Here is a 27,116-nt window from a genome sequence, read left to right on the forward strand (position 1 = left end):
CAGGATTTGGCAACTGTGAATGGCCCGATCCAGAGACACTGTTTGGTTTGTCAATTCTGGGCTACCGTAGAAACATGGCCAAGGTAGCCAAAACACAATGAGTCTTATTTTCAGCTGATTAAATGCTATGCACGGTAACTTTAACTCTTGCCAAGACAGCCTATTTTCCAAAATGTGTAACTATTCCTTTCACAGAGTCTACAGTGTTTCCACTGTTTTATCTTCAAGCATACAGTTTTTTTTCATCAACATTGTAAGCATTGTTAATTCAACCAGGAAAATAGCACTTAGTCACAGATTCAGTAGAAGTTGACAGTGACCTGAATTAAACTGCAGGCAGTTAACCTCATTGTGTTCGACATTAAGGGCTAACAGTCTGGATTGCACCACCTTCATTACACTCAGCTACTGCAGCAGGTTAGGAGGCACAAATTTGCTCTCAGCTTGCTCTGCATTAGGACAGATTGAAGCAGACTGTAGATGTGTACATCAGCTGTTTCTAAAATCTGTCACTCAGCAACTATCCTGGATCTTTTCTGTCTGTAGTTGTCTCAAAAACGGTTGGCAATCAACTCATGTGTGATTTATTGGATGTGCGTATACCTAGTGCTCTTAAAAGTGCACTTTTCTTGTTATGACTCTCTCATTTCTCATGGGCTAAAATTAAATCAATTAGACATTCATGATGTATGCATTCCCCAGGCAAATTATTCAATTATGGTCTGCAAATGAGGTGTGACTGACCTTTAAAAGGGAACTATTCACAGCTACCACAATTGCCTTCATGGTTCAGTTAATCTATTTTTCATTTCCTGATGTATCAAATTGGGCTTACAATATTAGAACATTTCAGGCGGTGTCAGGTAACAGCACAATCTCGAAGACTGGCTGTACTCTATTTTAAAAAACAGGATGAATATGTGTGTTAGGTAGCTAAACTCATCAACTCACAATCACTGTCTTGATTTGCTTGGTGGGTAATATTTGTTTGAAGATAGTGTGACAGTTGCATTTTAATCAGGAGAGACAAGTCAGATGAAAAAAATATAATTGTTTATTATTAAAAGATGATATGATAAAGTCTTGACAGCGTCTTTGGGACTTGGAGTCTACTGGGAGATTTGAAATAAAGGGGTGTCTGCCCTGAACAGTATCGAAATAACCCCCCCGTGGAGTCCAGAAACTGGTGATGGCTGATGAGCTGATGAAGCTGATGAAGAAGACCTGGCAGGTGATTGGGAGGTGATAGGGCTCATAACGGAAACATGAACGTACTGAAGGTAGAGAGACAATACTATATGATATAGTCCCCGGAACATAAAGTGTGTGTGATGTAACCACAGTCCCCTTTTAAATAATACATTTATTCATTTGACTGGTTCATCGAGTGACTAGACTTGTTCCTAAATACATACTGGTTCTTCGATTTTTATGGAATAACAGGTTTGGACCCAAACACCGATAAGGATGAGAAGGCAGCAGGCATAGTACAATGATTTAAAGGCAAGAAAAGCTTACAGTCCAAAAATGCAGGTAACATAAAAAATACATAAACTAGAATATCAAAACGCTGGGAGAAAAACTATCACAAGGTAAATGCAGGAAACACTTCTAACAAGGAGCGACACTGACAAAGAAAAAGGGAAATACAGATTAAATACACAAAGAGAGTGGGGTGATTAGACACAGGTGGAATACATGGGCGGCTGGCAATCACATAGATGGTAAAACTCAAATACAGGAAATAAAACAAAACTTGACAAATTAGGAGAGAACTTACAAAATAAAACAGGAAACAGACTAAACTAAATGAATAACATGAGGCAAGGGAAACACACAACAGAAAATGAAAATGCCAGAAAACAAAACTTCTAGAACCTCTAAAACTGATCAAATAAAAACAAAGACAGATGAGGTTAAAGATTATCAGAGGAATTCTGCATACATAAGTTCTGAGCTGGCACAGGTTTCCATGACAATAGTCTTCGCAGCTGTCCTTTATTCCCCTGACCTGTAGGTGATACACAACAAACCTTTGCCTGTCACCCGTTTTTCATAAGCATAATCAATAGGCCAAGAAAAGCAATTGCAGGTGAGCCGTGTCGATCCATCTTTCTCAATCATCTTTTCCTCCATTACCCCTGGGGTCGATGCCACAGCCTTTAGAGGCAACAAAGTTATCCTCACTTCCCCTCTGGGAGTAACAGCATGGAGCTGAGGTGCTGTGAGGAAGCTAATGAATGTATTCGTCATATCTCTAATGGCTCACTATATCACCACAGCACCTTGGCTTGGGATTTATGGCAATCATGACTGCAGAAAAGCTAATGCATTCTGTTTCATTTTTTTCTGTTTCTGATGAGACAGCTCTGAGCCAAACTTGTGAAAACCTTGACAATGAGCCACGGTAATTGAAAACACAGAGTTGGGAAGTTGGAATTTACAACAGAAAGTGTGCAAGAATGGCAAACTAATGATAAGTCAACTCTGCTATTGATTAGAACCGGCTTATTTCAGTCCCAGAGGGCCACACAAGCCCACACACCCAGACCAACAATATCGGCTTACTCTCAAGTTATGCTGAGATGTCTTTACTGATAAAAACTCCAGAAACTTTCTATTTCTATTTTACTTTCTTTTTTTTTTGACTCGCAAATCTAATCCAGCAGCAGAACTTCATCTTCTTCCATTAAGTCCCAAGTGACTTCATTTTTATCTACAGTATGCACTCAAAATGCAAATGACCAAATGTCTCGGATTCAGGCGAGTACAGAGCACAACCGAAGAAGACGTCAAAGACAAGTGTTCACAAGAGATACAGTATATTAAAATTGAATAAGAAGTTAGAGTAATTACTCCACTAATTGATATTTTCCACTGCTCCCCTTTGAGATAAATTACCCACAAATTCCCAGTGGGCATAATGTTATTCTTCACTTGTTGATCAACTCCAGTGGGATTCCTCAAGTGTGAACAAGCCAGCAGCATATTTCATTTGTATGTTTTTGGAGTTTCGGGAGAACGTTTTATGTAACATGAATAATGGTGTGTGGGTGTGAGAAGGGAGAGAGAGAGAGAGAGAAATATTTGTTCAAGATTTCTCAAAGGCGGCTCCTGCTGCCTCTGTGGAGACAAGAACACACACGTATGAGGCGAGGAGATGCAGGCTGGCTGCACGGTTCTGATGCACTTTAAAAGCACACTGATCAGCAATTCCTTCTATGAGCCCACACATCCTTCAGACTTCAAACACACTTCCTGAAGGTTAGGGGCACAGAAGTGAGGAGATAACAGAGGGATGCCTCAGCAGAGATGCCTTACTTTGTTGACATAAGACATTACCTACTGCCCTTATGTGGTTGCTGCTGGGTCACAGGAGGGACAGAAACATTTTCAACAACGACATAAAACTTTGAGGACAGTCATGGAGTTCTCAGAAATACAACTCAGTGTGCTCCTCACCCACTGGAGCCTGCAGGAAACAAAATGATGGCCGTGCAGCTCCTTCACTGTGAGCTCTCTACATCCTTTGATTCAGTCAGCGTAGATACTGATCAATTACCAACAAATGAGTGATGAGTCCTGCCTTCTCAGGGAAAACGGCATTATCGGGTTGATTTAGGAAACAGCTGAGCTTTTGTTCAGAGCAGACTTTATCGACGGACATGTTCCTCTCCAAGCTGATTCTACAACAATGTGGTCCTGTAAGGCGTCTGCTAAATGACTGTAATGTAATGTAATGTAATGTAAGGTTTAGACGGCTCTCTGTGAAGATTTGTCCATCTCAATACATTCAATAACCACTACAGTTGGTTTATTTACAAAATAAAGCATGTGTTAGACTTTTTTCTTTTTAGCACTGTGCTTCTGCCAGTAAATACTGAATGGCCTGTTTTATGGAGGAGATGGATAAATCTAAAATAGTACAATAAATGTAGCAGAAATTCCAGCTATACGGTACCTGACGTTTCAAGCACAGATGGCAAGCCAGGTTTTGCAACAGTATACTGGTATATAATATTTGCAGACTTTGCAATCCAGGATAAGACGACAAAGAGGAAAAAAGAAAAAGTAAAGTTGACTATGCAGAACTTTAAAAACAAGCACTTCCAAGGTCTTCCTTTCATGATTTTCATCTTTTTCTCAAACACCACCACTGACCACAAACCAACACTTACAGATAAAGCTGCAGTCATCTATATGACACTGATGAGTACAATGATTGAATGTTGAATGTGTTTTCATCTTGTCCAATGCAATCAAGGCCTTTTTGTACATACTGTATGGATCTATATATCTCTTTCTCCGTCTCACTCTCTCACAGAGCACACATGCACAACACCAGTTCACAATTTCCCCTCTTTCGGCATAAAACTTGGACAAACTTAGTCTCTCATCCAAAACTTTGTTCTTCGCCTGCTCTCTGTATATATACACAAGTAACCTTTCTGGACTCCATCCCTCAACCATGGCCCCAATTAAACCTATGACCCAAAATATCCGCCGCGCTGGCTCACAAGCTAAAAAAATGATTAAAATAAGGATTAGATTATGTGACTCAAAAAAGACACTGGCAATTTCTTCCCAACTATCACTTTCGCAACAGCATACCAAGAAAACAGAACAATTTCTAATTTATTCACTGCATGAAATACAGTAATTTATAACGATTCACGTCATTGAACATGATGAAACAGTTATTAAATTGCAGCTTCCATTAACACCCAGAGCTAACATTATCATAACTAACATTTAAACATTGAACACCTGATCTCTCCAAAATTTAAAAAGAATCAAGGGAAACCAGGGGTCGTACACTTCCCATAATGCAACTCGCTATCATATATATTTTTTTAAATCCCTCCTTGCCAAATAAATTCCGTCTTCTTTCAACTCCACTTCCTCAAACTAAATAGTGTTTTCACAAGTTGAAAAGTACTCACTGTGACTAGTACATGTAAAATTGGTGCCCCTTTAACACTTGTGTGCCACTCATTCCATCATATCAAAAGGCTGTTTGAGATAATCTCTAGATGTTGTTTTATGGGGTCTTAGTAATGTATTTACAGACATTCATGCGGGTGAGTTCTCCATGAGGTATTCATCTTAACAGTTAGCAGTAAGCGGAAATCAATACTACATTATGTCATGTCAGTTATGTTTAAACCTCACATTTAATACAGAGAAAAATTCTATGTGTTGTACATGAAAGTGTTTTAGAACATTTAACTTGAAGCCCTAAAAAATGGACCAAGGCTGAGAGGCAGACACAAGACAGTTTTATCTCGCGGTCAGTGCTGCGTAGAATGGATTTTGCTATAGAACAGTTGATCAAATAGTTAACGTCATGCATATTGATCTAATGCAGGGTATCTTGGATGGATTAGCTGTTTGTGATAAGTAGGTAGATGTACTATGGAGGGTGATTTTGAGGGTTAGCTGAGGCTGAAATGTTAATTAAGTCTGTGCTCCTGTCAAGTCCTCAGGGATCAGTTTTGTAGGATGAACTCTTCCTCCTCCCTACATCAACATACTATGAGACTGACGGTATGAGACTGAAACTCTTTGGTAAATTAAGATATATAAATTAGGTGAATTTCTGTTAATTTAATACTCCTATTTAGGTGGCAGCTGTACGTTAATTTCTATTCCTATAAATGAATAATCAAAAGTTCCATCCAGTCCACTTTCCTTTTGCAGCTGTCCAACTGCTCTTTCTTAACACAGTCAAGTTCCCATTTAATTAAACTTCCTCAAATGATACATTAATCTGACAGAGGTGATGGTGTGTCAACTGTGTCAAGTGGAGGGCTTAGCATATTTAACGACGCTTTTAGTTTATTTATAAATGTGGATATTGGTTTATCTGGATACATGCATGAATGTATATATGCACATATAGATAATTGTGTTTCCACATTTATATGTCTATACATGACTATACTTCCTCTCTTTTTCTGTTTGTGTCACTGGGTGTAAGTAAAGACAAATAAACTAGTAATAATTGCAAATACAAGTTGGACAATTTGTGGATGTACTTATTCTTGACCTTGGCTGGTCGGGCTCTCTCTAGAGTTAATACCACCCACCAGCATCTCTAAAGCCCACATATTAACACTTTAATTATTATGTGTTTAATCTGTACAGCAAAAGAGTATAAAGCAGACTTTTTGTGGTTTTAAAGGGGTGTTTGTTCAGTCTATAAGCTAATTTAAGCTGATTGCCTCGAGTGGTATCAAGTCGCTCTCTCTGGAAAAAAGCAAGCATATTTCCCTAGATTTTGAACGAGGAAATAAAACTTTCCATCTTTATACAATGAATAAAAAAATGTGTTTATAGGAAACCAATTAAACCTTGTCAGTTCAATCAATATAGTCAGATTAACCACTAGTTTATAGCTTTGTAAGTGGCCATGAAAGGTGTGACCAGTAGGCTAGTATATGGTGGCAAACGTTTAATTTAATTCTGTGTGAGTGATATTAATGAGTCCATGCACTGACTTTATGATTAAGCTCCACTTTTACATTGTACAAAAACGCACTTCAATATGCCATTATTTTCACTTGAGGTCCTACTTTACTGTATTTGAGTGATTAAAGATCTGCTCACTTGGTATTTTTCTTTTGTGTCATGCACAAATTACAAATGTTTGTGTGGAATTTTACATTTGTGTTTAACCTTATCGAACCACAATGGTGGGAATATTTGTGCACATTTACAACACTGATTCAATAAGTTTTGGTTCTGATAATATGGATAACACATTGTGCTCTAGGTTACCCCTTTTCAGTATTCAGCAGTATAGAGTCACATTTTACAGCCTGACTCATTTGCTCTCCCACAGCGGCACCATTCATGTTCATCAGCTTCATCCTGATGACCGTATGGGCGGGAGAGAAGCATGAGATCCACACCAGAGAATTCATTAGCAGCCCTGAATTGCACCCTGCTATCCTCCCTCTGTTTCTTTGAAGTAGCCAATGAAATCCAGGCTAGTGGGCTGCCTGAGGCAATGACACCATCACTTGCGGCAGGACAAGAGTAATTGGCGCGTGTGGCAGACAAATACAGGTTGTGAAAAGCCACTCAGCACAGTGTCGCCTTGGCCTAGGTGTAAAGTCACTCCACTGGCCTGCAGTAGCTTTCTTAGCTTTTCATTGGAGGTCAGTGGAGTTATTTCAGGTCAAAGGGGTGAAACGGCATCAACTCTTCATTTCACTAAATGCAGTAGATCCAGTAGCTTTATGAGAAGCAAGGGAGGGCTGAAATATTTGAGGAATATATTCAAGAAATACTGCACACATGCATATTACATTAGGAAACTCCAGACTGTTTATTTGGGACTGATGATGCAGTACAAATCAGCTAGTCAAGAGCATTAAATATGAAGCATGGTTAAGTTTTATTTGGTCAGATACAAAAAATAGTCCTCTTTATCTACATCTATATTTATTTAAATGCCTTTCCCTCCCCCCCAAATTAGATCCTTCAAGAGGAACATTTGCACTATTTTGTACCGACACTGGAGAACAACATTACATGTCAATATATGAAACAGGGCGGACAAATAAATATTTAAATTCACAACAATGGATTACTGAAAAGAAAGAAAGCAATAGTAAATGTGTTTTGAAAAAAGCCCGACAACCCACATTAAATGACATTTGTTTATATATGTACATAAAATTGAGGTGTGCGTTAATGTAAACTTTTTAAAAAAAAATACTCCTTCTAAGGTGCTTAAGTATTCATTGCCCACAGAGTATGTACACATTTTTACAAGTAAGTCAAACTAAGCAAAAGAATATTTTTCTTATATTTCACATGAAGAATGCTGTTAATGCATATGATTTCAAGTCAAAGTATTTTGTCAGACATACTTGGTTTTTGATGATATCGTGGAAAATTAGTTCCTCTCTTTGCAGCCAAAGGTTTGTAAAGTTTTTTTCCTGAGGCTGGAAGTATTAACAGCTTCACCAGTCAGTTTGGCAGGTCAACTGGCCAGACCAGTCTTTACTCTAAAATGCAATTCAGCTAGTGAAATATTAAAAGTGGCTTTTGAATTGTGGAATGTAGGAAGTTATATCACTGCCCTGCAGAGAAACACCTTTTACATCTGTGTTTCTTTACATTAACAGGTGACATTTTCATGTCTTCCTCTGCACCGGTGAGATCTTGATGTCTTTTCTTCCACCTGCTGTTCGTCTATGCAAAGTCACGTCCTCGTCCTCTCCTGTCTGTTGCTTGGCAAAGTTGACAAACACCTGCACAACATACAAAATTGATTTAGGACAAAATGAAAACAAATATATATATAACAGCATCAAGGTAATTAAGGACCAGTTCCGTTCTTTATTAGGCTCCCTGAAAGCTCTAGCATAAGCACCGGCTATTCTTCCATCTCATTAAATTAATAATCAAGTATGGAGGAGAAACAACAAAAATTAAGCTCAACATAATAAATGAAAAACAACTCCTCAAAAATGCATAGCAAACTTGCTTTTTCGCTTATTTATACTAGTATACTGGTATTTCTTAATTAAAACAAATCTTTACATTAAATAATCCATTGTGCGCTTTTACACATTTAATTCCAAGAAAGTAGAAATTGAAATACATTTCTAATTCCCTGCTCAGGGGGATTTCTACTTTCACAGAAGTTTACATTTTATTTCTTACACCATCGTTCATAGTCATAATGTTATCAGGACAAAGTCCCTTACATGTATTAAACACAGGTTGAGACTCTCACTGTCTTGGCTCATATGTACCTGGTCCAGTGTTGTCTGGGAAACAGAGTAGTCTTCGATGCTGAGTCTTTCTTTATTGGCCACCACCAGCTGAAATATCCTGGCTAGGGAGGAGGAGGCAATCTCGTACTGCAGTGTGTTGTAGTGCTTCTCCCTCTGAACGCAGTTGGGAAAGCTGCTCTCCATGAAGGACTCGACAGGCTCCAGATCTGGGGACACGCCCGCTTTAGCTGCCTTGATTTTCATGGTCACTACGTAGCCGTCACCAAATCTGGATCAAGGAAACACAGTGTGAGGATATTAATACAAATTTCAGGATACATTTTAATTATCTTATACCTTCATTATCCACAACTTGTGTGAGGTGTATCTATCCCCCAAGGTTGTTGTGCAACTTCATATTGTTAGTATTTTCAAAGTCTGAGTTGATTTCTTTTTCAAATATTAAGGCTACCCGCAGAAAAGTTCAATTATTTTGAAACATACATTTTTTATGCTAACATATGTTCTGCACCATGATGCAGATCAACCTTTATTGATCATTTATCAAACCTCTTACTTGTATTTGAGATTCTGGATGGTACCCAGACACTTGAAGGTCCCATTGACCATGATGGCTAGTCGAGTGCAGAGGGCCTCACACTCCTCCATACTGTTGAAAAACAACCATAATCCATCTTTATTTTTTACTGCTGCTATTTCATAATTAAGAGCAATGAATCATAATTTATATTTCGCTATGGTAAAATTATGCAAATGCCAATCTATGCAACAATTTCATCAACAGTTGTTGGCCGAAGAGTTGGTCAGCTGTTGTAGCAGATGTATGATGGAATTCATTTGATAATTGGATGTAGAACCTGTGTGATGTTAGCACCACGGCCCTGCCGTCCTGGATGACACTCATGATGGCATTCCACAGGAAGCGTCGAGAATGGGGGTCCATCCCTGTCGTGGGCTCATCCTAAACACACACACAGCCAACAAAAACCACAAACTTGACTCTCTGAGCTCATAATTCCATATGAACAGAGACCAAATCCTTATCTCTATCAGCATATGGCAAAGATCTCAGATTTATGCCAGTTTGAATTGAACTGCGCAGTTGTCTGCCAATGTATAAAACATTTGAGGCCATGCTTGACCGAACCCATATGGCTTCCCATCTGGATCCATAGACCATTTCATTGATACATCTCTGCATAAAGCCCAGAAACCCAAACAATGGGCTCATGAGCTCCCCATCAGTGGCCAACTCACCAGCAGCACCAGTGCTGGGCAACCAATCATTGCTATAGCTGTGGAGAGTTTGCGCTTGTTGCCTCCACTGTATGTCCCAGCACAGCGGCCGGCGTACTCCGTCAGACCCAGCTTCTGGATGCCCCACTCTGCCACCTAGAGGGGGGAGGGGAAGTATGCATTTGGTGGAAACATCCATCAACATGCCAATTTTTAGAATGGACGACCCTAACTGTAAAAATGAGCCCTTTATAACAATGACAATAAAGCAAAATTCTAAATGACAAATCAACCACTGTAGAGAACATGGAGCAACAGTACAGAGACAATGTAGAAAATAAAAACTAAATGAACAAAGCATATATATATATATATATATACAGTACCAGTCAAAATATATATATATATATATATATATATATATCAGTACCAGTCAAAAGTTTATATATATATATAAAACCATTGAATGAAAAGGTGTGTCCAAACTTTTGACTGGTACTGTGTATATATATATATATATATATAATATATATATACTATAAAGAAATATATATGCAACATATTCTGGTTTGTTGAGCATTTGTTTGTTTACCACATAATTCCATATGTTTTTCTTTTTATCTTAAAGTTGTCTCTATTCCGTGCTGAGCCAAACAGAAGAATGAAACACCTTAAGCCAGTTGAAGATGTAAAACAGCTGGAGTCCTACTCACTCTGGGGATCTCAGACTCAGGCACCCCTCTGAGACGAGCGTAGAGGTACAGATGCTCCCTGCCAGTTAGTAGCTCGTCAATGGCATCAAACTGAGGGCAGTAACCCATGTTCTGGTGCACGTCCAGAATCTCTGACAGGATGCTACAAAACAGGACACAAGGGGCCGCTTGTTGCAGTGAGCCAATAAAGCAAATAACTTTGACTGTGAAGGCATTACTGAAAAAATATTATCCAGACATGAGAGAAAGATGATTCCTCTGAAAATTATTATGTTAAAACTAAACAAAACTATAAAGAAAGAGTAAAAAGACATTGTATCCTGTTTTTATAATCATTATTTTCATAATTTACTGCCATTTAATATTAAGGGCATAGTTCCCAACCTGGAGTCCCTTAATAAATCTCTTGAATCAAAAGATATAAAAAAGATTAGAAAGCACCAATACTTGATACTAAAAATGAACCCAGACTTCCATTAGTATGGGTTTTAATTGAGTTTTAGTTGTGCAAATGCAGTCTGAGGGGCTAACTTCCCTGGCAGGGATTCAGAGAGAAATGTTCAAATAGTTGGAATGAAAATTGGATTTTTAACAGATAGCATATGAGCATCAAAATCACTTTGCAGTAGTTCTACAACAAATTGAGTTTTTGAGAGTTCAAAAACTAATGCTCGGTTAAGCCATAGTTCCAAACTTTTTTCCCTACTTAAAAGTACCACACTTTTTGGTTTTATAGTCAGATAGTGTCATCAAACAGAACTATGTCAGATTGACCTTCACTCTAACTCAATGGACTGTTTCTTGGAACTGCGTGCTGGATAAACCAAGAGCAGTTTGTGTTATATCAACCAAGGACATTTTTGACTGCTTTTTATGTACCTGTAACCAACCACAGAAGCCTCCCCGGAGCTGACATCAGTGTCACCAGTCAGCATCTTGAAGGTCGTCGTCTTTCCAGCTCCATTAACTCCCAAGAGACCGAAGCACTAACGGGACAAAAGACAATCAGGCTCTCGATGCGAGGACACGTTCGGCTGAAATACTGACAATAAAGTGCTCAAACACATTCCCTATTATAGAGAATGTTTTCTGATATCCTTTTGAAACTTTAATATTCTATTTGGCTTTATATAATGACTAGATATGTCATTTTACATGTATGTTTTAAGTAAGAACATGAGAACATTAGATAAGAAATAGAAAAAAAACACACAAAATAAGACCAGTAAATCGACTTCATTATAGTGGGTAATGATGCTACATTACAACAACTGCATAAATGCAGTCTGGGTGGCATCTTTATCAGTACTAAGGTTTACTTGAGCAACACAAAAAAAGAAAAAAAACTGGAGTAACATAAATAAAACAGAAGTAAAAATAGTAACTCTCAATGTAAATGAACTCAGTGACTTTACCTCTCCCGCAGGGACACCCACACAAATTCGGTCCACAGCTGCCCTCTTCCTGCCCACATATGTCTGTGCACAGAAGGGATGGAAACAGTTATAACCGACTCCACTTGTGTTATACTTTTAAAAACAATAGTAAATGATAAGAGATAAAAACAATAAAGTATATAAGATGCTTTTTTCTCCAGCATTAATCTGCCTGCATGTATTGTATTTAGCATGTAATCATTTGTTTGCAATATCAATTAGTTTAAACAGGTTAAATCTTCTATTTTGTCTTTTAATGTTATTGTTTGGTTTTTTTTACCCTTGCATAACTGAACTGCAATATTCTCCAACCAATATTTGAAAATAATGTATGGAAACAAAATAACAAAAAAGCAAAAATTCAGCCACTCTCTGTTTTTGAGTAAAAGAGCTTACTTTTCATATATATAATACTTAAAAAGAATATCAGTTTCTTTAAGACCTGTAGTTGGTTGAAATGTTTCTAATAGAATTAAAGGGATGTTATTACAACAAACAAGTTTGAGCCAGTGATTTTTTTTTACCTTAGAGAGATCTCTGATCTGCAGGATGTCTGTTTTGCTCCCTCCATTATAAATTCTCTGCCTCTCTGCCGCCACGTCATCATCCTCATCTCTTACTGAAGTCTGCTTGTAGTATGATAACCTAAAGGGTGCAAGAAAATCATCTGTGGAGAAGCATCTAGAGCAACACTTTTATCTATTCTAAGGTACGTATGAGTTCTGACCCTCTGTAAAAGAAATATCCTGGTTAAGTTTGGAAGGGTCAAGACTTTAGTGCAATGGATGAGATGCTGTGTAGGAACACTTGTATGGTCTGTGCATGGACAGTAACTTACCAGCGGTCCAAGAAGAACCGGTACTGGATCAGTAGATTGAGAATAAAGTAGACAAAGCCTTCCACTGCCATGAAAGCAATATATTTCCCGACAAAGTCCCACCGGAAAGGGTCCTGTATGTACTCTTCACCTGAAAACGTATATATGCTGACATTGAACCCTTTGTTCAGTACAAAGTGAATTTCTGTTCTACGTCACAAGCTGGACAAACATATTTTTACAAATAGCCGAGACATCAATAACTCAAGACCTGTCTTCTTCTGCTGTTTGTCACTCACAAATCTGACATGACTAAGTAATGGCTAAACAGAAATATTTAGCGTGACAAATTATGAGTATTATAAACTAGAACTTTGATAAACAGCAGTATAACGTCGTAAAAAAATATGGAAAATGTAATATTCTCCCAAAAGTTTTTATATCACCTATTAAGGAACAATTATTCAAATTAAAGGATTTGATTATTGTTTGAAATGTTTTCAGTGGTGGAAATTGTGCTACATATCTTAAAATAATGACCTTGAACTGTATCAGCTAAAGCAGCACTTACCAAATCTGGCATAAACATCAGTAACAGCCTGGCTCATAGCCATGTCTATCAGTCCTCGCCCCAGGCAGAAGTGAGGGAGCACCAGCAGACCTTTCTTTAGCCACTCATTGAACATCAGCAAAGACTGGCAAAACACACAAACACATTTAAAACACATTTCACTTGAGAGCAGGGATGATAAAAAAAAAATAAAAAACATGTACCTCGTGCAGTATACACAAATATTGAGCTAAATTTCGTTGACCATTTTTGGTGAATTAAGTCATTCTTACTAAATTAATTTTGCATCACCTCATCATCACCTCAGCATTGTGCTCTCATACAACATTTGCATTATATCTTATGAAATGTTCTTAATTGCCATATACCCGGGCTTGAATAGCTCATGCAAACACAAAGAAATTCACGACAGAATAATATGCAGTGACCTGGAGAAATAAGAACCTTTACGGAGATGATGCTGTTCTGTGTACTAGTATCACATGGAATCCTTTTTTTTTTTGCAAAGGTTTTGAAACTAATTAAACTAAATATTATGGAATAATCATGGAAAAATCACATGTTAAGATTCACCTCATATATTACATTCAGCATCCTCTCTGTAAAGACTTTATTTTGTCCAGGTCACTAGATATCTTGTAGCCTGGAATTTTGTCACACATCCAAAAGGCTTTATCTATTTGTAATTGATTAATGAAAATGTCCTCTAGACCAAACAGACACAGCCCAGTTGCTTTAAATGAAGGACTCCCCCTTGTGTCATGTAAATTAAAGAAGACAAGAAGAGTACTCTTTTTTTAATTATTATTACACTATGCGCTGAATTTATTTCATTATTCAAGATTTGTTCGCTTAAATTATACTGTAATACTTTTCTCATACATTAAAGTAATAACTTGTTACATGCACAAATATGTTGCACACTTTGCACTCATGGTTTTCATACATTATAAGCTTTGATTACATTTAAATTAACATTTGTTTAAAAATGCCCAGAAAAATTATTATAGGAGTGAATCAAGTTGCGATTTACTCTCAGTGACAAAGAAGCTCTCAGTTTGGACTCCTGGAAACATCAACATAACAAACATATGGGTCCTGCCACCTCCAGTTGTTCTCTCATGACTCACCTGTTGAGGGATTTATCAATGAGAGCATAGAAGTGGAGAGAACCATCTGGCAATAAGAGCCATCTCCATTTTTTGACAGAGCAGGAAGTCACATGTCACCCTGAGAGCAGCGGCATCTGTTTCATTTCACCCTAACTTCTGTTTGCTCCTGATTCTCCATTTGTTTCTTTTCTTTAAAAAGTGTTAAAAACATGTTCCTATCCATCCGTTCCTCACCGATCCAACAAGTCTCCTGCTCTGCACACCTGTGACTAATCTTAAACTTTTCTGCTTCTCCAGCTGCACCACACTCTTAATCAGTTTTTGTGTATGTTTCTCCTGGATAAATTGCCTTCTGTGAAAAGGCCTATTGCCATTTTGAGCCTCATTTTGATTTAGTTGCCTCTCAGTCTGCTTTCACATTAACCTGATGTTGCTTCAAACTATCATATATTTGTCTGCTTTGAGAATAATAGGCTATTTTGACATGTCATGGCAGGCTAAACACAGATTTAATTGCTCTAATTAAGCATTGTCCCATTCCATTTAGTTTGTCAAAGCCATTCCAGTGAGCCAATTAATGATATCAATAACCTGTGTTTACCCCACAATGACTTGTCAAAATGGCTGCTGTGACAATGGCCTGTTGATGTTAACAGAGACTACTTGTCTTAGCTGTAAGTTGAACATAATAGTTGAACAACAATATTTTCTAGTCTATATGTCCTTACCCGATTGTTTTCAAAAAGCTCCAGGATGAAGGTGATGGCGCTGCTGTTGATGCCTATGAACAGGTTGATGCAGGACAGGGACACATACGCAGTACTTGGGATGCTGAATATGTAGGACATGGGGTACATCATGGGCGTCACCGACCACCTATAAGGCAAAGAAAGGAAATACTTCAAGAGCGATTACAGCCATAAAAGTAGTTATTTGACTCTTTTTTTCACCTCCCTTTCATGTTATTTATGCATTTCGTCCTCTCACTATAAATGTCTTAGCTGCTGAATCGGGCCGTTATTCAGGTCATCTTTGTTTTTTGGTGAGAGGTAAGATATCCTAATAAGGCCCACTGGGTGCTCTCACACTATAACACTAACTCATCTGCACAATCTGCGTTTCCTTTTCATGTCTTTGTATTTTATCTTTTTTATGTTTTTAAGTAAAAAACAAAACTGAATTATATTTAACAAAGCAAAGTCTTACCCATATAGTAGAAGCAGAGCTATAAGTGCTGGCAGGTTCGATGGTGATGTGTAGCACTTTTTGTCAAAGGCCATGAAAATGCCAACCACCATTGCAGTGCTGAGAGAGTAGTTAACCTAAGGGAGAAATGAAACATTCACACAATAAGATAATGAACAAAAAAATGTAAGCTACAAATTCACTCAAAGGAACAATCCACAACATCTATCTGGAATATATCTGGTTTTGACTACAACCATGCTTGACCTACCATGTCCCAGAAGAAATTGGCCACCCAGTACACAACAGGGCTGACCCCGCTGACAAACTGCAGGTGCTTGGCCTTGGTCACACGCTCCTGGATGAGGTAGAGGACGAAGCTCGCGGGGATGAAGGACATGGCGAAAATAACACAGATCGCCACCACAGCGTCTACTGAAGTGGTCAAGCTGAGGGGAAAAAGCAGATAAAGTCTCTACTGTACATTCCAGTAAGGGAATGTATTGTTAATGAAAAATGTAATCATTTTATAAAAGATAAAGTCATATAAACTTGTTTCTAGTAATTATCTAGATTTATATAAAAAGTGGGAAAATATTAAAATGTCGGAGTAGCTGCTCAAAATAATAATAATATTATAATAATGTTTTGTGAATCTCTCGTATGGCATGTGTTGATTATTATAAATATATTTTTGAATATACAAACAAATTATAATTTTTTTAAATATAACAGAAGAGTAACACTCACACTGTGACTTCAGAAAGCTGCTCTTTGGTGAGGTTCAGGGGATGGTTGATTGCGGTGATGCCAAACTCAACAGGTTTGGCTGATGGAGGTAGAAAGGCCCGCAGAATGGCGTTATTGGCCACATTCATGAAGGCCACCATGGCGTGCCAGCCTTTGTTATTATACCATACCTGACAGAGGAGCACAGAGCGAACTGAACACAACCTTCTGTGATAACTACAGTCGTGATCTACAATATAGGGGCTTGCAAGATTTACCCATCTCCTGTATCCTTCTCCCACATACCTTTACATTGAATTCACTTTCCATATATCGTAAGAAAGGACCGGTCTCCCTCAGTGCAAGTCCAGAATAGTAACCCTGTGAAAGAAAATGCTTGTTATAAACTATACTTTACAGCCACTACATTCATGACCAAACAAAAAAAAAAAACAGTGAGTACCCCTGTGATGTTGAGCATTTGTCCCAGTTGATGGAAAACATTCTGGATGTCTTTTGGGTTGACGTCCAGGATGGGCAGTTGTCCTCCCACTGACAGACCTCCATATCTGAGGACAGAGAATATTTACACTCAGTATCACACATCCACTACACATGAGGGAGACTGTGACTGACAACAATAACACAAAAGATTACCTCTGTTCATTCACCCAGTATTTGCTCTTCAAACTGTGAAATGAAACACAGAAGTGAATTAAACAGAGAGATAATGTATGTGCTAAAAAGGTGGCCACACTCGAAAACATTTTCAGAGCAATCATAGCTTGTTTATATCATATTTATAATATGTGTATTTTTTTTGTTTGCAGCATCATCATCAGAAGAGTTTAATCTTTTTTATTTGTTTTTTAAGCCCTTTTAGGTTTTTAAAACACCAGTAATTTCTCTTGTTTGAATCATTTGAAAATCATTTTGCAGACACCTACCTGGTTCTGATGAGATCGGGGTAGGTTTTAATCAGGTAGTCAGAGATGTTCCTGTCCGTCAGGTCCAGCAACGTGTCTCCCGTGGCCTCGATTCGTTGGCGAGGGGGCAGGCCTCCTGCTCCGATGGGACAGATGGGCATCATAGTGAGCTTCTTACTGGTGCTGCACTGGCAGGAGGGAGACGGGTTTCTCTGGTTCCACTCTGGACTCTGTAAGATGTTGCTGACCACCGGAGAGACGTCAGGATGCTCCCACTCTGATGTACTGTTAAGACAGGGCATTCTGTGGAGAGATTAATGGAGCAAAGCAAAAAGGTATGTCTTAAACATTCTCAGTCTGCATGAACTCCAAATGTTTGAATGCATGTTGCAGGATTTCTGCCCCAGTCATTATGAATTCTGGAATTGAGATGAACTTGTGTATTAGTCCTATCCTATGTTGTCTTGTCCTATCAATAGTCCTGATACTCACTCTAGTGGTTCTCCTTCCATGCAGCGTGTCCCCAGGCCTGGTCTGCCCAGTAAACGCTCTGTGAAGCGTTTCATCTTGGGGTCAAATGGTTGCTCGTTACTAAATAGGGATGAAAAAATGTACAGAAGAAAATCAAGTTTAAGCCACTGAACCGAATAATTATAAGAAATAATCACCACCAATTTGTCAGGAACTTCAGTATTAATGTGATATATAACCAATGCTTTGTCTAAAGCTAGTGTCTTGGAGAACTGCCTATAAAGGTCTGACCTGAAGAAGGTGAACTGTTGTCCGTACATCCAGGGGGTCAGAGTCAGACTTGGGTATTCTCCAAACGGAGGGACGACCATGGTGAAGATCAGAGCTATTAGGACAAAACTGGCAGGAAGGACGATCTGAAATCCCCAAAATACAATTCTATCATAAACAATATAAACACAGATTAAATAACTCCTAAAAGTACAATATGTATATTCACACATTTGCCTTATGTATTATGTTGTTTACTAGATCTAATAATAATAATCTTCACTGTGTCCCTGTACCTGTGCCAGGAAGTCTTTCTTGCTTCTTATGGCGTGGTGAAACCGTTTCACTAGCAGCGCATGGAACTGCTTCAGGATCAGAGTGGACCCTTTCACCTGCCTGGAGCCCTTTCCTGCACTGCTGTCCGAAGCACCACGGGTAATGCCGTTAGACTGCATCACCCCATTGTGTTCTGTGATCAAAGAGATTATAGAGTTAGTTCTGTACATAAAATATCTTTACTGAACAAAGCTTTTGTCAGGGAGGGAGTAGTATATTCCACTGACCAAAGCACCTAAATTCAACTGAGGTTTTTGATTTGTTTCTATGTAGCTGACAAGTCATAAATGTGAGTAAATGAAGGAATTTGAATAAAGACTTTTAATACCGGATGCATTCCTGCTTTGCTTTTAACTGTACAAGCAGAGAATCTGCTCTAGATTTCAGACCTAGATCACTTAAACTGCTTAGAGTATCAGCTGCTTGCTACACTTAATGCCATTAAATTGGTCACAAAGAAACATAACTGGTCAAAAAAGTATCTTTAAATCTAGATAACAAATTAGTCTTACTTCTACTGATTGACCAAAGTCCAGCAGATTTAATTTTAAAAAGTGCCAAAATTCTGCTCTGAAGTCTCTGACCTTCATCTCCCTCTACACCAACTTTGCCGTCGTTTTTTCTCCGCTGTAACATCCACTGCTCTAGAGGATGGAGTACACAGGTGGGACACAAAACACACACACAATCTAGAGGGTTAAAACTGACAAATGATACACCACACCACAGGTAAATACCAGACAATTAGCTAATGTTAAAGTTAGGGAATCAACAACAATAAAAGCAGCAATAAAAACAGCTGTGAGACAATACGGTTATGAGCATGTTTGAGATAAAGGACAGCGGGTCAGAGATTCTATTCCAGGAAAAGGCCATGTGGACTATCAGTGGTGGTATTTACCAGGAGTGGTGGCATTATTCGCGGCTTCTCCATCGGCAGTGACCTTTATGAAGATCTGGGAAGAAGAAAAAAGAACTTCCTTAGACTTTCAAAACTTTTTCATGCATTAAATATAGAGTTTATCCTTTAAGTTCAGAAGTAATATGATGAAACACTTTTTTAAACTTGAACTAGAAAATTTATGTTACCACATATATTATTAACTTATTTCACACAGCTTAAATGTCTGTTTTGCCAATGGATTTTGGTCTATTGTTTTCTTTAAATTACTGAAAAAAATCTTTCAGTTTGTAAAAGATAACTTCAACCTGTTTCCAATATAAATCAACTTGTTTTGAAGAATTTTATTTAATTTAAAGTATTTTTTTCCTCTTTCTAGTGCAGTAACCCGCCTTAATATTGTTTCAAGTCACTTACTTTAATTGATTAACTGTTAATTGTTATTAATTGTTTCAATTAAAATATTTAACAAATTGATCTGTATTTGAAAAAACTGATTATTTTACCTTTTGTTGTAAAGAAAACACGACGTTAAGGACAAAGTAATAAACAAAAAATATTTGTACTAAAAAATATTCAAGAGGTGGTTGTATCGTGCTTTGTAATTGTAAAAGTTATAATCCAAAAATGATGTTTTTCTTACACCTGACTATGGGTGTTTTTTTCTTGACGATATCAGAATTCACAAAGCGGAAAGATCTGTTTTTTTCATAAAATCCAAGCTTCGGAAGTTAGAAGCTAATGTTATATTCTTGATGCTCTTATTTAGTTTTTGGTGATCTCATCAGACGGACACAGGCGATGTCCCTACCTCTTCTAGTGATGTATCAGAGATGCCAAAGCTGCTGAGGCCCATGTCAGCCAGCGTCTCCTCCAGCTCCCTGAACAGGCTGGCATACGCTCGATGTTTGAAGCCCTTATTGGGGAGCAGATAGGTCAACTCCTGGCCAATCATCTCGATCAGCTTGGCTTCAGGAACGTGGTGGTGGATGAGGCTGGTGATGTTGTCTACATCCCCTGGGAAGAAGACAGAAACTCGTCATTTTTGGAGTACGGTAGTTAAGAGTTAAGTATTCACAAAACAGTATTAATTATGAAAAGGCCAAAGGAAAGGAAACTGCTAACTATTCCAAAAACAAAAAACAAACACCATTATTCAAGCACTAAAATAGATGAGTAAATTTGTGCTTGAATCGTTGCTTCTAAAATACAATGTCCTCAAGCAGATGTAGGAAGAAAAAACACATGGGTCAATATCACCACTGAATTATAAATGTGAGAAAATAATGTGTTCTGTCTCTTTATCTGTTTTACAACTTGGATAATTGGGCAAGTCAGGAGACTATACACCAGTGCACACTGACACTCACACACAGGTTTGTACTGCTATACTTATGAGGACCGTCATTGACTTAACGGCCCTGAAAAACTGTTTTCGCATTCAACATCTCCCTATGAGAGCTAGGGAAAACAGTTTTGGTTATTTCACATTGGAGATTTCTGTGTTTATATTTCCGTCAGTGATCTTCTCACTGGTTTTAAGTAGGTGAGTCCTCTGTTGGAGAAAGCTGATCGATAGCTGTGGGGTTGCTTGGTTGTGTTACCAGCACTGTTAATACATCTTGATGAAAGCATACTCACATAGGCCTTATTAAGCAGATTATCTGAGTTTTGAGTGTTAAGCTAATGTTTTTTTCTGAAATTTAAAGGAGCAGTTTGTAGGATTTAGGGGCATAAATTCAAGAGATGGAACACAATATTCATGAATATGTTTTCAATAGTGTTTAATCACCTGAAACTAAGAATAGTTGTGTTTTTGTGAGCTTAGGATGAGCTCTTCATATCTACATAGGAAGCAGGTCCTCTTCCACTCAACCCGCCATGTTGCACCACCATGTTTCTACAATAGCCCAGAACGGACAAATCAAACACTGACTCTAGCCTTTTGTGTTTTTTTGTTACCTGAAGACCACCGTAGTGCAATCTGCAATTCCACCACTAGATAGCACTAAATCCTACAGACTGGCCCTTTACCTAGAGAAACATCCTAGTTCCCTTGTTCCTATCCCTAACTTTAACCATGGCTATTACTTGCTTGACTCCGACTCTTTTCCTAATCTTCATCTAAACTTGAATCAAACCATAACCTAAAAATGAAGTCTTAACCCCTCTAAAGAGCTCTTTGAAGGAGTATGGTCAAGTCAAAATGTCCCCACTTTCCATAAACGCCTCACTCACTGGGTCTAAATTTCAAGTTGTTCCTCCATAAGATAGAAGTACAAGAGAACACATGCACACATAAACAGAGGACAGAGGAGAAAGTCATGGGTATGCAGTCACAGTAAAAAATAATATTGCAGTGATCACTTACCATCCAGAACTCTGTCTAGATGCTGGGACTGGTTCTGAGACTGATCTTTGTATTTGGTACAAATGGAGCAGGAACAGGAGCAGTCTGAGGCACAGTCACAATCATTCTGATAGAAAAAAGAGAAGAGAAGAGCACTTTTACAAAAGAAAAGTAGGTATTCTTCTTTGTGGGTCTGTGTTTGAAATCGATTCTGAACATAAAAGAGACAGCCGGGTATCTGGCTGATTTTTGTGTAGTAGGAAAAACTTACCTCTTTCTTCTTGCAATCCTTCATCCGGCGAACAAGTGTCAAATAGAAACCAACTCCAAAACAGTTCTTGAGGAAGAGGGGGGATCCACAGCAGTGGAGTTGTCCTTTTGAGATGATGGCGATGCGGTCACTCAGCAGATCAGCCTCGTCCATGTGATGAGTTGACAGGATCACTGTCCGGCCTGCACAAAGGGTCAAACTTTTGATTGCGTGCTTATTACTGACATGTCTTTTGAATCAAAGGGACCCATTTTTATGGAGAGGAAATCTAAAGGTTATGACTTAACTTAGAAAGATTATTTTAGCAAAATGTATTTTTTCACCTGGTCTTAAGTCATAAACACAACGGAGAGAAAACTATTTAGATACGACATAGAAAACAGATCACCAGAATTTTTTTCTCACTTGCCTCTGAGGGCTTTTGTACATCTCGCTGAATAAAAAAAAATAGAAGTTACCAAAACTTTAAAGTGCTTTTGCCAACAGATTATTGATTTTGTGACTGCAATTCTTTCCTCTTCTGCTGTTGCAGTGTAGCTGAATTTTTCCGTTTGATCAGTTCACTACTTAATTCAAATGCCTGAGGAGAGCTGTTAGCCTGTGAAAGGATTTGCTTTCATTCTTTAGTGTCTCCAGAGTAGCAGTAAAAAGTGGACCTTAGGGGCGAGATGTGTACTGGTGAGGGTAAAATGTGGATCTTAAGGGATAAAGTGTTGACCTGGAGGGGTAAAATGTGGCGCTTAATGGGTTAAATTTGACTTTGCTGCAGTGATATTTTTTTTACCAGCTCTATATTTCAGTAGGAGGTCCCAGATGGATCTCCTGGAATACGGGTCCACTCCCGAGGTGGGTTCGTCCAGGATCACAACCTTTGACCCTCCAACGAACGCCATGGCAACTGACAGTTTCCTCTGCATACCGCCTGTAGTGTGTGAGAGGCGACTGTTCAGAGCAGAAACAATGATGAAGGAATGAATGCAATTCTCGCTCGCTCCCTTTCACAAACACAGAGGAAACAAGTGGTCCACCTGAGAGATTCTGAGCTTCGTCGTCTCTCTTGTGAGGCAGCCCGAGGTCCACCAGCATGTCCTCGACCTCCCTCTCCGCCTCCTCTTGAGTCCGACCCTTCAGCAGTGAGTAGAACAGGATGTGCTCTTCCACTGTGAGACTGGGACAAAAACAGGGCAGCGATAATAACTTTTTCTTTACTCTACTTAAGAAGAGTGTAAAGCTATTGTTTTGACAGTTTTTTGACTGTGAGGATGCTTTGAAAGCTGGGAAAGTCTGGGTGGGGAAGTGATTCAGTAACTCTGGCTCTCAGAAACTGCTGTCAAAGCAAATGTTTGAAGAATGTGCATTGATTTTTACAAAGTCTGTTCCTCACTTTATTAATAATGAAGACATTCTCAACTTTCAAAGTTCAATTACTGTAGCAACTTTATACTTGGAAAATGCAATTGACGATTAATTTAAGTTTGTTCTTCAACATAAATAGTTCCTTAATTATTTTACTCTTGTCCACTGTATGTCATGGAAGCAATGTATTAATTGTAAATGTTTTTATACTGAAATGGCTTCAGTCCTGTCAGTCTGTAAAGGTTACTCACTGTTTGAAGAGGATGTTGTACTGCGGGCACATCCCCATGGAGGAGCGAATTGTGTCCATGTCAGTCCTAATGTCGCTTCCATTAATGTAGGCTGTGCCAGATGTAGGAGGGAACAGGCCCGTCAGGATGGACCTAGACAGAGCAGAAGCACATACAAGACCAATACTAGGATCAGAGGTTTGCCAACCTTTGTGCTAGGAAATTCAGGAGATTATCACCTTGCAAGTATTACAAATATTTTATTATATAAATGAAATAGCCAACCTCTGAGACTGCATTAAATTTCCCTTTTTTTTACTTGTTTAAAAAGCCTATTCAATCCCATTCTTATAAAATGATCTGAGATAAAAAATCCTTTGAGACTGATCCCTTACTCCACTGAGTAATTAAAGAAAATTGTAACTGAAATGTGATCCATCTTACAGAGTGGTGGTTTTTCCAGCCCCGTTGTGACCCAAAAAGGATGTGATCTGGCCTTCGTAGAAATTGATGCTGAGACAGTTGACAGCTGGATGAGAACTTCCATCGAACACCTTCAGCAGGTCCTGAATCTGCACCCCCATCACCAGGCCCAATGGGTCGGGCTCAAAGAACAACTGACCTGCATGGAAATACAAAAAGACTGAGTTAATACTTTATTTTAGATGAATTTACATTATATAATGCTTAGCAAAATAACCAAAATAACCACATTAAAAGAAGGTTTTAGGGTATTTCACATAACTAAAATATCACATGCCATTAAATATTTCCTTCCTTTCACTAGATATTTGAGGCCTGGGTCAAGTAGAAATAGAATGGTTTGAGGATTTTATCACGTTTGACTCTGATACATTTTTTCCATTAACATAGAAACTCCTTTGAATCCTAATAGCAGTCCTCTTCTTTATCATTATGAGAATGGGCACAATCACACCTTTTCTTTGTTTTTCTCTCTAGTATTTCCTAGCCTCCGGTCCAATGCTTGATGTGTTGCCCTTTCTGTCCACTAGAGGTCCTCAGTGTGTTCCTCACATGCAGTTTAGTGTCACTTTCCAATTTTCTAGGCAGTCCTTCTTTCACTTAAAGCTTGCCTTTAAGGATTAAGCTCTGTATTTGTGTCCTCACCTTCCGTCTCTGAGTCCTGACACTCCTCCTGGTTTTGAGTTTGCTCTTGTCTCTTTAGCAGCTCCCTCTCTCTCTCCAGTTGATCCCTCTTACGTTGGTGCTTACAGGCTTTCCTGCTCGCTGAACCATTACACATGTGTGTCTCCGGTGTTTCACTGCTATCGACCTCCTTCTCCACGTTGTCTGGTTCAGGATTCTCTGGATCTGAAGAAGACATTTCTCACTGAGGATGTGTCTGGTTAAGTTTTCTTTAGCACATGTAAAAAGCTACCCTCTTACAGCTTATGATGGAGAAAAAAAGTGTTTCTTGCATTGTAATGCCACTAGTATTAAATGTCATCCAGAGGAGATTTTCAGCCTGCAGTTACATGGCTTGTAGGAGAGTTACATAAAGACTTGTACCCTGCTTGTTGTTGTTTTTATTGATTTTCTGCCTGCTTTCTATGAGAACTTTATGAAATATAATACACTTGGATCAAAGGTCTGATAAACTGGCTCTTTTCTTTATTAAAACATTTTGTTAGCTAGGATGACTTGGTTTCAGACTCTGTGCTGGAAAGAGTGCACGCTACTAAATTGTCTTCGACGAAGATGCTGACTCTTTTCCTGCTCCAGGAGTGCTGGGGGAGTCTAGGGAGAAAATCTTTGTTGTGGGCGAGTTTACTCACTACGAACCCTATATTGACCCTTCCAATACACTCACAATCTTCCAGCTGGAATTAGACTCTTTCTGGGGAGCAATTATAAGGGCTGCTCCTCAATTGTGAGGGATCTAAGAGGTTTTAGAGTCAGTGACACTAACCGTTATCAGCCATTGCTGTTTGTGAGGGTGCCGGTGTTTGCCAGTAGGAGGGCTGGAATGGGAAGTAGAATGGTCGACTAACGCCGTACTGTCCTGTGAGGGAGAAATTAGATATAATCCTCAGTGTGATAAACTTGGAGTACCTATAAAGCGGTAAAGTAAACGATGCAGTCCATTAGCAGTCCAACCTGGGAAGACGTTATCCAGATACCAGGCCAGGACGCCGTAGAGGACAGCATCAAATACCATCATGAGGATGGAAGTGAGAAAGGAGTAGGTGTCTTTCTCTAACGGGCTGGTCATGATGTTGTCCCACTGCAGGCCCAAACCCTGCTCCTCATACCGCGACAAGTACTCCGTCCCGAATCCAAAGGCCACCGGAGACAACAAGCTCTGGAGAAGCAGAGGATGACAGTTTCAAAATATCCACGTCAAGAAATCATAATGCAAAATGAAATGTTTCAAGATTAAAATTGTCAACGTCTGTGATAAAAACCTTTATGACAAATGTACACATATATTAATCTGTTGGAGCCATTGTTAAAACAATGGTATATAGTAGTAATCCTTGCTGCCTGTTTTGTTGCACTTGTTACACAATATAGTTTGTTTTATGATAATCTCCCTTAAAAACATGAAATTGGATTAAATGCTCCCTACACTTGCAAATGCTGGGTTTTTTTTGTAATTGTAAAATAAGTCACACAAGGAAATGAGACATACAGCGCCCAACTTTATGTTCTTGGTGATGCGGTCCTGCCAGGCAAAGCAGAGGATATGCGGCAGATAGAGTGTGAAGTAGATGATTCCGCTGCAGGCTGCTGCCAGGTTGGCCTTGTTGAAGAACACACTCATCAGGAAACACTGCATGATGGTGGCGATGGTGAAAGTCAGCAGGAAAAAGAAGACAAGGACGGGGTTGCTGTAATTCAGCACCTTTCCACACTGAAAGTAAAAAAAAAATGATGTATGTGTGATTATACTGAGGAGATTTTAACTTAAAGATAGAAACACACCAGTGAACAAGCACAGAGCCACTGCAAACATTGGCTGCTTGAGTTAAGCGTCCATTAATAGAGCTTTTAAAAATAAACCACAAGAGGGCACCATTAGACCCTGCTAAATATTTAAACTCTCCAAACCAGGAAATAAAACTTGACTCTAGTTTCTCTATCATCCTCCTCCTTTCCCCCATCCACCCTGTTTTCTTTACCATGATGATGGAGGTGAGCAGCGCCGTGCTTGCAGTCATCATGATGAAGCAGTCGATGAAACACGTGTACCAAATGACTCCGTTGTCGACCCCCATGGCCTTGAGAGTCTCCTTGAGCCGCAGCTCCTTCTCCAGCACGATGCTCTTCACAGTCATGGACACCGAGTAGATCCAGGCCAGCACCATGAACATGGGGAAGCAGCGGTTCAGTGTGATCATGAAGCTAGAGCAGGAGAAAGGAGAAGAGAGGGAGAGGAAGTAAGGATGTGACCCCCAAAACTTGATTGAGGAACCTCATTGACCCCATTAG

The 27,116-nt window shown here is 38.9% G+C and overlaps 1 protein-coding gene across 3 annotated transcripts in view; it reads right to left on the minus strand.

The window, feature by feature from the left end:
• Positions 1-7,383: 7,383 nt before the first annotated feature.
• The window catches only part of LOC129089386 (retinal-specific phospholipid-transporting ATPase ABCA4-like), a 36,042-nt gene continuing 16,309 nt past the window's right edge, over positions 7,384-27,116 (minus strand). Inside the window, exons 14-49 of one of the 3 annotated variants that reach the window (XM_054596806.1) lie at positions 26,807-27,029; positions 26,317-26,538; positions 25,782-25,986; positions 25,594-25,686; positions 24,792-24,995; positions 24,108-24,285; positions 23,685-23,816; positions 23,106-23,245; positions 22,862-22,999; positions 22,078-22,259; positions 21,828-21,933; positions 20,268-20,473; positions 19,457-19,511; positions 19,158-19,199; positions 18,516-18,688; positions 18,241-18,365; positions 17,971-18,069; positions 17,500-17,781; positions 17,210-17,242; positions 17,016-17,121; positions 16,859-16,933; positions 16,574-16,743; positions 16,095-16,272; positions 15,845-15,960; positions 15,367-15,514; positions 13,527-13,650; positions 12,977-13,106; positions 12,663-12,783; positions 12,118-12,180; positions 11,582-11,688; positions 10,703-10,844; positions 10,011-10,145; positions 9,611-9,714; positions 9,310-9,402; positions 8,772-9,021; positions 7,384-8,264 (exon numbers count right to left, since the gene is read on the minus strand). In XM_054596806.1, coding sequence (XP_054452781.1) covers positions 8,148-8,264; positions 8,772-9,021; positions 9,310-9,402; positions 9,611-9,714; positions 10,011-10,145; positions 10,703-10,844; positions 11,582-11,688; positions 12,118-12,180; positions 12,663-12,783; positions 12,977-13,106; positions 13,527-13,650; positions 15,367-15,514; positions 15,845-15,960; positions 16,095-16,272; positions 16,574-16,743; positions 16,859-16,933; positions 17,016-17,121; positions 17,210-17,242; positions 17,500-17,781; positions 17,971-18,069; positions 18,241-18,365; positions 18,516-18,688; positions 19,158-19,199; positions 19,457-19,511; positions 20,268-20,473; positions 21,828-21,933; positions 22,078-22,259; positions 22,862-22,999; positions 23,106-23,245; positions 23,685-23,816; positions 24,108-24,285; positions 24,792-24,995; positions 25,594-25,686; positions 25,782-25,986; positions 26,317-26,538; positions 26,807-27,029 — 5,017 coding nt within the window. In that variant the 3' untranslated portion in view covers positions 7,384-8,147. Of the gene's footprint in view, positions 8,265-8,771; positions 9,022-9,309; positions 9,403-9,610; positions 9,715-10,010; positions 10,146-10,702; positions 10,845-11,581; positions 11,689-12,117; positions 12,181-12,662; positions 12,784-12,976; positions 13,107-13,526; positions 13,651-15,366; positions 15,515-15,844; positions 15,961-16,094; positions 16,273-16,573; positions 16,744-16,858; positions 16,934-17,015; positions 17,122-17,209; positions 17,243-17,499; positions 17,782-17,970; positions 18,070-18,240; positions 18,366-18,515; positions 18,689-19,139; positions 19,200-19,456; positions 19,512-20,267; positions 20,474-21,827; positions 21,934-22,077; positions 22,260-22,861; positions 23,000-23,105; positions 23,246-23,684; positions 23,817-24,107; positions 24,307-24,791; positions 25,011-25,593; positions 25,687-25,781; positions 25,987-26,316; positions 26,539-26,806; positions 27,030-27,116 lie in introns of all 3 variants that reach the window. The other 2 variants (XM_054596804.1, XM_054596805.1) reach the window with 2 other exon arrangements.

Source organism: Anoplopoma fimbria, chromosome 3 (genome assembly GCF_027596085.1).
Source record: "Anoplopoma fimbria isolate UVic2021 breed Golden Eagle Sablefish chromosome 3, Afim_UVic_2022, whole genome shotgun sequence".
Taxonomy (NCBI): Eukaryota; Metazoa; Chordata; class Actinopteri; order Perciformes; family Anoplopomatidae; genus Anoplopoma; species Anoplopoma fimbria.